Below are 9663 nucleotides of genomic sequence, written 5' to 3' on the forward strand. Positions count from 1 at the left end.
AAAATGCATGAATACAAGCCCTCGGTGCTACATAGCACCATTCAAAGGACCCATCATTATCCGTCGAAATAGCAGCGTTCGCCATCGAAGTAGCATAGTCTCCTTCGTCGTTCACATCTATATCTATATCAAGCCCGTTATCCGTGATTGTCCGAAGGAATGGAAGGATGAGCTGGAAGGACTTCGTCTTGTCCATGAAGGCACTCTTTTGGATCTCCTTCTTTGCGCGCCACGCTTGTAGGTACGATATCTGATTTGAGTGCTGAAGTCTTTCAGCAGTCTGAATCTGGCGTGGCCTCGTCCGAAAGTCGCTCTTAACCATATCTCCTTGTCGGTGGGCAATGAGCTTTGCAGATCTTGATGCTTTCCAATCTTGATGGGAGCTAAGATCGCAGGTGTGAGGGACCAATTTCCGAAGCTCAAATTGATCGGATCGATTCATATAAGCGATCCGGAGGAAGAATTTGCATCCAGTTTCCTCGCTCGAGCGGCAGATAGCGTGAAATCTCGTCCGATCGCTGGCAGCTACTTTGAATGAAAGTCTCTGGGTCACCATAACGTGAAGAACCGACTCTTTTGCTTCATCAATTGACGCGAATGTCTGTCCGATAAATAGAGTACTAGGCAAATCCCTGGAGGATGCCATCGTAGTCAATTGTCGCTAGATTTTGTGTTAACCTCGCGTTAGAACGCGTCGACTCTTTAATCGCGTCAGACGCGTTATGAACCGTCACGGCTTTAGCCGGGCGCTGAGTCTGACGCGGATAACAGGAAGCCCCACCACCTAATACCAAGAATAACGACATTATACATATTCTCGTGTAAAACTGCTTTGTCTACTGTCTAGAAGAGTCTAGCGAAGGTGCGAAACCTACTAATAAGACTATGGCATGTGGGATAGAAACAGTGGCATGTGGGATATTTTACAAGCTAACGTCACGTGTGTGGTAGTGTATTTGAAACGGTGGTAGATGGGAAATTATTACGCCAAGCAGTGGTGTGGCGGAAATTTGCCGGGCATCGGACAATTGCAAAGTTCGCATCTATCTTGCCAACATAATCCATTATTCGGTCATCGGGGCTTTCCCATTTGCTTCCACTATTATCGCGATTTTTGTGGTTACGATTGGGAATTAACTAGTTAACTAATTATATTCTTATATGGCCGCGACAAAAGGCGGGTTTATTAAGACTAGGCATTGGACATTGTGTGTATTATTCTTTGCGACGGGCGTTGGACCTAAATTTTTTAAGTCGCAATAGCATTGCTTTTACAAGATGCGTTCATTGAACTTAGTTAACTAGCTTCTGCCCGATGATGCAAGTAGCTTATAAATCGCATTCGTCTTATTTGTGCTACAGTGATTAGCGATTGCAGCTTCACCCCTGCAGGCAGCATTATAACAGTTTCGTCATCTTTGAGACTGAATATTGACCAATCATGTTCAGCTGATTGCTAGCGCTAAGCTATGTACAGAAGGTGGGGCTGCTCTAGCATGCTGCGCAGCTGCGCGTAAGGGTGAAGCTGCAATCGCTATCAACTGTAGTTAGTTATACATGAATCTAGAATATCTTTTGCCGCACGCGGAGGCGCGGTAGATTTAATAAGTGTATTGTTTTCTGCTATCTACTATCTTGAGTTGTAACTATGTGGTGTATAGCCATTGGATTTTCTTGTTGAGGCGGTGCATCCTTGTTGCCATTACAGGGGCTTGTTACTTTGGCGCAGCTGAAGTCATTGCCTCTATGGCCTCGCTAGGTTGTGAAATGATGACCTAGTATGGATACCCCGCATTTGCCTCCACAAGTGTCATAGCGATAGTGCATCCACTGTCATTGGTATGTATTCGTTGTGTGCATAGGCTTTCTAGCTACTAACACTCTAAGTACTCCTATTCGTCTTAGTATATAGGGTATCTCCCTATGCAATAGGAGATGTTAGTTAGCAACAAACTGTTCACGAGTGCCTGCAGAGTCGCGGATGACATGTGGCCATAACTAACCTTCGAATCTCTAAATGCGGCGACCTAAAAATCTCGAATGTGACCCTTATCTATAAAGGTGTCAGTAGCAGTTGCAAGCACGATTGTGTATAACTAGTCTACTAGGAAGCGATGCAGAGTATGTACATACTGTGCACACTAGGTGACCGGCCTCAAGATATCAAGAGGTGGCCAGCAATCAAGTAGGCAGAAGATAACTAATATTCCACCGCTGGAGTGAATCACGTGAAGAAAGCGCCTACCCATACATACTGAAAAGGGATCTTAAGATATACTTGCGCCTAGATCACCTGCTACTACACCATAATACTCAGGCTTACCGGTACGCCTTAGGTGTAGGCACTGACCCTACTGTTTGCTCTACTTATGTACCCTACACCACTAATGCAAAACGTGATGTTAGTATTACATAATTGGAATCCGCATGTTTCTTTAAGCAGCGTTACACGGTCAATAAAGCCTGGGTGGCTATATCGTTAGCCCTATACCTTCAATTTCTACCGGATCAGTTTATTGATGTATCTCTCAAGTTATTAATTCCTGTTATTCTGCTAATCACTCCAGAATTCTTACTTTAACCTTATCCTACTCCCTCTTATGAACCTGATGATATAGAGCGTTCATCTAGCGGAAAAAGTGGCTATTGGAAGCACGTCTATAAAATATCATGAAACCCATAACTGCCCAACTTGCCCGGAAAAGAGAAAGGAACCGTGAGAGTCAGCGAAGGTCGCGCCAGAGGGTCAAAGATCAGATTGATGCTCTCGAACGACAGGTTTGGGATCAAGTGTTCAAACATAGACTGTCTCATTAACAGCCTTAGAACAGAGAGCTTGAGCTAGACAACAGATCGCTGCAGAAGCAGCTGCTACATGCCCTAGAAGCTATAGAAGTGTTCGAAAAGGGTGCGAGTCTCCACCAAAACTCTATCGTTAAGCAGAAAGTGCATATCTAACCTATATAGCTCTGTGTCAATCTAAATTAAAAGCAGAAGCCTTCATAGATACCAATTTCCATATGCCACGCACTTCAAGTAATGCTCCGGTATCAAAGCACGACCTATTAACTCCAATGTCATATTTGAACCACAGCTCATCAGATATATGTGCCTTATCACCCTTAACTTACAGATATAGTTCTTTTAACATAAATAACCGTCCTAATGTAGGTAGCATGTACGAAAGCAAAGCCGAGCTGGAAAACAGCTGGGAGTACAGCTCCCTACACTTATCACCGGACATGAATGAGACAACCGGTATCATATTTGAGGATTCGGAGACGATATCATTCCTAGCACAGCAAGTTAGCGAAGGTGGTTCAGTAGCGGAGTGTTTATAGTGCACTTAGCAAAAGCACAAAGCCAATGGTGTCGTCGTCATCAGAGAGCTTAATCGTGTTTTCTCAACGTTCCGTCAAGTCCTCCCAATAAGCACCCGCAAGAAAATCTGAGGTAGGAACTAGTTGATAGAGTTGTTCGAAGAATTGTTACAAAGTTTAGAATTTTCCACGTGCTTTTTTCCTAGCGCGATGTATATCGTGTTTAGCGCTGTAGGTACCAGTACTATCTGCCCATCTAACGAGCTTGCCGCTCATAGGCAATGTCTTATGAGTGTGTTGCTCGGTCGCTTCTTGGAGACGAGATACCAAGTCTTCTACATTACCTAATGTATGTTCTAGCTGCCCCTTTATATTTTTCAATTCCTCCAAGAAATCTACCACTTCGGTATGACTCTCCTCAGGCTTGCGCTCTATATAGTTTTTAAGCGCTACTCGATCTGTAGGGAGGATAGCCTTACTAGCGTTGGTGTGTGAGGCTGCTTCTTTGGTCTCGCGCGAGGTGAATTTGCCAGGCTGTTCCTTGCTCTTATTACCGGACTGCTTGCTTGCAGATGCCGGTTCTGCTCGATCTACAGCTGGATAAACGACATTATCTCTAACTGATAGACAGTTTTGATATCCCTAAGATAATTAATAATGATCGTTAATCGTGCAGCATCTATGCATACTTGGTACAATGTATCGTCTGGAATAGTATCTTGAGAACTCATCGCTCTCTTGGTTTCTTGAGAAGGCACAGACTGCAGGTTGGAAGAGAAGTAGTTTTGTGAGAGGGATTGAGAGCTTACTATATATCATTCGTCTTGGCTAGACTAGTTAGGTCGTCGGACGTGGTACGCAATGACATTCTAAATCGCCACAGGGGTCAATAATCCTATACAGCGCGGCGCATATTACTTGCATATGGATCAGTATCAGCGCACACAGTTAGTGGGGTGAAATAGATGCAGAGTTAGCATCAGTTGCCTATTGGGACTTAGTGCCAAGGTAACAGGAATTGTCGGTTTCTTTTTAGAGCTAACCTATCTATGGTGATAGTACCATTCTATGGATTTCTATAGTAACAACGTCATTTTCGCAATAGAAATTGTTATGCTATACATCGTCAAGCAATTACCCCTAGAGATAAACAGTTTGCTCGGTTTTAGAAAGCGCGGCAGTAATAGTTTCTTCAACTAATACAGCAATTTCTGTGCCTCATTCCTAGACACAAAACTAGAGAGATGGTTGCATAGTTCGGGTTCAGGATACCGGTGTAGGTGATGGTGCCATTGTGAACAGTTGCGGTCATTGGCCCGTTTTTGATAGCCTGCTGTGCTGCCTTCTTTAGGTGAGACGCCTGCTTCGAGCTGAATTTGGATTCTGCCAGGTAGATGCATTGGTTAGCAGGAACTTGGAAGCGGACATGATCTTAAATCTATCTCTGCTGCATCTGTTATATATTTAACATAGTCCCTTCATTCATCGTGCTCAGCCAGTCCTGCAACCTTCTCCAATCTCCTTGAATACCTCTCAATACTAAGCTTGGTATACCCTGCGCTGCGCGAGACCAATGTCGTACTACACGTTGTCGATCGGAATCTATAGGTATAGAGAAGACCCGAACCACCGCTCCCATTGGGGTTTTCTGATTTTCCGTCAGGGAAACGAAGTTGGAAACCTCCTGCACGTACAGTTGATGTCTTTCGAAGGATTGATTTATCAGTTCGAAACTCGCAGCGGTCACCCACTAGAAAGCTAGACTTGTGAAGGAAGGGTACTTTTAGGTTATATCGAACCGACAAAGTATAATCAGGTTGTGGATATCATATCAAAAGAACCAGCACCGCGGAACAATAAAGTGAGGACACCATTGCTGATTAGATATAATTCTAATTAATGCAGGATCGATGTCAAGACTGGACTCTAGATTGCGTGATTGCACTCGAAGCTGAGGAATTACTCCCTGCCGGTACCTCAGGTTGGATTGAAGGAATCGTCGGGAAGCCTTCTAAAGACGTTGCAGCAGCAGTGGGTGGGAGATGGACCGCAGCAAGAAGGTAGAATTGGGGTGACAAGGGAGATCTGGATTAGGTAAACCTCATAGTCCACTATATCGAACCAGCTCACGCTCAAGTTCTAATAGTAAGGCATAAGTGTTATCCGGTATCTTTGGAATTATCTGATCGATCATGGAAGACCACAAAGAATTACGAGCGCGCGACTTTGCTTCAAAGTATTCACGTTCAGGTATACTGAACCCTGAAACTCCCATGTCTAGGATAGCAACCACATTGAGTTGGTCATCAACGAGTATATTGTCTGGGGTAAGATCTCCATGGCAGAATACAGCGCATTTGTCCCCAAGACGCTGGATTCTTTCTATCAGGTGCGCATCATTGGCATCGAATCGTCCATAAGGCCGGGAATTTCGAAGTGCATCGATAAGCCCATTACAGTATTCTGTATGCGACCTGAATGGGCCATATTTCCGGTCTGGCATGTTTGCGGCAGGTAAATGTTGAAAGAAGACATCTTGACACGGTTTAAAGCCCATAGACCCAAAAAAGTCACCACGTAGACCCATCCAGCTTTGGACGAATCCTGAAAGTTGTGTAGTCACTCTTTCTACCTGTGCTTCGTGAAAGGTATGGAGAACGTCATGCAGCGGTGTTCCAATAACCCTAGACATAAAAATATTACCAAAGCCATCCTTTTCGTAAGCGCCGAAAACTTCTGGAACAGGTACATGGGTTGATGAGGCAATGAAACGCAAAGCTTCGGCCTCTGTGACCTTTACGTTAGGCCCTCTTTTGAGTATGCGGTCAGAGTCTTGCAGGTGCCAAATCGATTTATCAATCTTGTGCACAGCGATATTCTTAGCTTTCGTCATATCAACGACAGTAGTGAGGTCGGTGTCGAAGATAACGGGCATAGCAGGCTTTTCAGGAAAGGGGGCGCCACTGACAGGGCTATTGTTAGCACAAAGGGAAATGTAGCAGAGACAAAGATAAGCTTACTACAGAGGAGGAGGAGGAGGAGGAGGTGGTGGTGGTGGTGGACAGATTGGGGCCATGACAAAACTTGTTTGCAAGAGGCAAAGTTGGAATGTTATGGTGTTGCGGCAATCGAGCGACGCGCCACTCAGAAGGATGAACACCCAAGGGCGGGCGCGACGTGCCTAAGACGCAGAACAAGGACGACGCACAGGCCACGTTAGGCAGCAGCGTGACGCTTGGGAGAGTACACCCTATTCGATAGCAACTGCTGGCGCTTGTTTAGATTTCAAAACTCGAATACTCTAGCGCTGTTAGCAATGATTTATCTACCTACATGTCAGAGTTGGTAGGCGTGAGGCTAAAAAATGCGAAGGTGCGGGTATGGCATTTACTGAATACTGGGCATCGGTCAGGCTTGCGCTACATTCGTGATGACTCCATTCAGCCGCTGCGAGGCCAAGCCAAAGTATCACGCAAGGCTGACAAGGACGCACGATACCACTATAGCTGTTGTGTGGAATCTTGGCGGGCGGGTTTACTTCAGCCCCGCAGACCTTGGCCATGCATCCAGTCAACTCCTCATTCTCTGCTTAACATAGTTTAGAAATTATGATTGCTATCCACACAGGCTATACTGATATTAGTTCTCGTACAAAACCTTACTGCCACCGTTGCGACCGAACATTCGATACCGGTCGAGCAAGAGACCAGCATTACGATGCCTCGGCTCGTCACCACATTTGCGATGTCTGCCGGTTCGACGGCTCCTCCTATGATGAGTCAATACAACACAATCGCAGTACGCTTCATAGGATTATGTGCGATGGTTGTGACGATGATGGGTGGTGGATACCGGATAGCCAAGCGTACAAGGACCATTTGAGGAATGATAATGTGTGTACGACATGCGAGCGTCATTTCGATAGCCTCAACAACCTGCGACATGTGGGTATTACCGTGTTTGAACGCACTACTCGTGTCCCGATTCAGTCCTCGCTCTAATAGCTAATAGCACAAGCTGGTGCACCTGAAGCCTTCCGTTGAATGCTATGGTTGCACTCGGTCCTTCACTACTTATTCCGGGATGATAATTCATCTAGAGTCTGGGACGTGTGCGTCTAGTATTGATATTCTGGACTTAAACAAGTCAGCTGCAATGTGTTACCAATGGCAGAAGTTCCTGGACGAGGAATACCGTGACGATATCCTTAGCTGTTATGATTTGGAGGAAGAGTACGATGGCGCGGTTTATCCGTTTAAGTGTCCAGAATGCGACACTACGTTTTCAAAACTTTCAGGACTCTTCCAGCATGTAGGTAGTGGGTCTTGCGAACAGAGGTTAAACCGCGGGCCGATAGCCAAGCTTGTGAAGTGGTTGTCAAACAGACATGCCTAGTAAGCAGATTTAGAAGAGCTATAGCAAGGCTATACTTTAATTAAATGACGTTGTTTTTATTGAACCAGCTACTCTCATTGAGACTATATACTACATAAAGTAGAGTGGAAAACTTACTCAGCATTGCTCCTCCTAGAGGGGCTTAGAAAGTGCTTCCACTTGGCTCAACAGTTTGGCTCATCGCATCGCTACAACCACAGTTGCCCCCAGCCACGATGTGGAATTATCAAAGTAGCAATACCGACTAGCTAGACGAACAGAGTAAGTACCACCAAAACTCATTCCTTTGAACAATCACATATTCTTGCCGCATTGCCACACAGTAATCATTCCGAAAGTTCTGCGGAGAACATATGATAACGCCTCTAACTAGCGTATCTCTAGCCAAACCGATGTACGAATCGATGCATAGCCCCTGAATAGAGTTTCCCTCGCAACCTTTCTTCCAATGTTGCACTACCTAAAAGTTACTCTCGTCTGCCAATCTGCATGGGAATGAGTGGCGCAGTCTTCTCATCCACTCGCTTACTGGCACAATAATTTGACGCCATATCCGATTGATATAGAAAGGGAGATAACATGATAGCTGTATAAAAGTACATGCCTGGTAACAATTAGATGACGAGATGAAGGTCAAAGGAGACTCACCATAAAAATGCCTTGTCGTAGTTTGGTGGAAGTGCTTCTACCAGCAAGTGAGAAAGTAGAGGTGAAGATCGCGCTACAAAATTGGCTAGATGCTGCAGCAGCATTTGTAAAGACGAAGGCATGCAATAATCGCATGTATTCTTCGTTTCCATCTCCGGTCTCGGATCCTGAGTTCTTGTGGATCTCTAGTTGCTTGTGTGAGAGTGCCGAAGAGAAAAGGGATGCAGCAGCAAAACGAGTTAGCAGTGCCGACTCGTAAGCAGAAGATTTAGTTTGGCCCCTACTTGTATTTAGAAAACCTCAGATACGAATTGAGTTCACCTACGTAACAGCAGAAGCAATGTCCAGTATAGTCAAGACCGCCACCATATGTACCGCCCATATGCTCCAGGGAGGAGAGATGAAGATCTGAAGCATTCGGACGAGCTGAAGTTCCTGTTAGTTGGAAGCGAGCTATCAAGGTAGGCAGACTGTCTTACGTTATTGCTAGTAAGAAGCTGGAGATTACACATAATGATTGCGTCAAGCCAGGAGTACATCTCTGCTGGATGGGGTTTGGTCGCAATTGCAATGAGTCCAGTAATACCTAGGCCTACTGAACTGGTACCGACAATGATTCCTATAATTTTCTCCCAACGGTAATCGTACTCAGAGACCTGGACTTCTGCCCTGGATAGATTTCTGATATCGAGGTAAGTGAGCGTGCTGCTTAGTATAGGTCCGACTGAAAAGCAAATCGCAAGGCTGACTGATACGAAGGGTGCCATAATGACAAAAGTTGGTGCAGTACTGAATATGGGGGGCTCGCACCTTTTGTACATGCTTTACTTCGTAAACTGGTTCCGTAGAGTGGAGCCCAGGTAGAGTTACACTGAGAAATAAGTCCAGACAGCTTCAGGCACAGCAATGGAAAACTCGATAAACTTGGAGTATTCGGCCTTATTAGCCAGGGAGATAGGACCTGGAAGTAGTTGTGATGGCTGCAGGTGCCCGCATCATCAGGAGTGTTATACCGTATATGCAGCCGCACAGCCTCCATCAAGGCCTCCAGTGGATGCTATCATGTGCCCTGAAAGTCTATCTATTCTCTCTGTATCGTCTCCCCTAAGATTACCAGGACGTTTGAGATTTGGATTGACTGAAGTTCGTGATATTAGAGAAATTGGCAAGTTCCTAAGAGTTAGACCATGTTCAAATGTAGCAGGATGTTTCTAGGAACACAGCGTTTCTAGGAGCAGAGCGTTTCTAGGAGCAGAGTGTTTCTAGGAGCAGGGCGTTTCTAGGAGCAGGGCGTTTCTAG

The 9663-nt window shown here is 45.3% G+C and overlaps 4 protein-coding genes across 4 annotated transcripts; 1 reads left to right on the plus strand and 3 right to left on the minus strand.

Annotated features, from left to right (window-relative positions):
- Nucleotides 1-3458: 3458 nt before the first annotated feature.
- COCSADRAFT_353612 (uncharacterized protein) lies at nt 3459-4613 on the minus strand (the record flags this gene model as incomplete). Its single annotated transcript, XM_007699709.1, has 3 exons — nt 3459-3962; nt 4010-4081; nt 4593-4613. 3 exons carry the CDS (start codon nt 4611-4613, stop codon nt 3498-3500), a joined length of 558 nt encoding a protein of 185 aa, XP_007697899.1. The 3' UTR covers nt 3459-3497.
- Nucleotides 4614-5167: 554 nt separating this feature from the next.
- On the minus strand, nt 5168-6397 carry COCSADRAFT_112791 (uncharacterized protein; the record flags this gene model as incomplete). The annotated part of the gene is made up of 2 exons (XM_007699710.1): nt 5168-6283; nt 6341-6397. Coding segments are annotated over 2 exons (919 nt in total), but the record flags the coding sequence as incomplete, so codon positions are not given.
- A 510-nt stretch (nt 6398-6907) lies between these two features.
- On the plus strand, nt 6908-7767 carry COCSADRAFT_137995 (uncharacterized protein). Its single transcript, XM_007699711.1, has 2 exons — nt 6908-7264; nt 7332-7767. Exons 1-2 carry the CDS (start codon nt 6929-6931, stop codon nt 7713-7715), a joined length of 720 nt encoding a protein of 239 aa, XP_007697901.1. The 5' UTR covers nt 6908-6928; the 3' UTR covers nt 7716-7767.
- A 408-nt stretch (nt 7768-8175) lies between these two features.
- Nucleotides 8176-9130, minus strand: COCSADRAFT_83983 (uncharacterized protein; the record flags this gene model as incomplete). The annotated part of the gene is made up of 4 exons (XM_007699712.1): nt 8176-8301; nt 8364-8643; nt 8689-8789; nt 8843-9130. The coding sequence occupies 4 exons, from the start codon at nt 9128-9130 to the stop codon at nt 8176-8178; spliced, it is 795 nt and encodes a 264-aa protein (XP_007697902.1).
- Nucleotides 9131-9663: the final 533 nt, after the last annotated feature.

This window comes from Bipolaris sorokiniana (assembly GCF_000338995.1).
Source record: "Bipolaris sorokiniana ND90Pr unplaced genomic scaffold COCSAscaffold_4, whole genome shotgun sequence".
NCBI classification, from domain to species: Eukaryota; Fungi; Ascomycota; class Dothideomycetes; order Pleosporales; family Pleosporaceae; genus Bipolaris; species Bipolaris sorokiniana.

Excerpts from the sequence above, each read along its gene's own strand:
- COCSADRAFT_137995 (XM_007699711.1), top strand. The coding sequence starts at position 6,929 with ATGATTGCTATCCACACAGGCTATACTGATATTAGTTCTCGTACAAAA. Across the intron at positions 7,265-7,331 it reads GCCTCAACAACCTGCGACAT|CACAAGCTGGTGCACCTGAA; the intron begins GTGGGTATTACC and ends AATAGCTAATAG.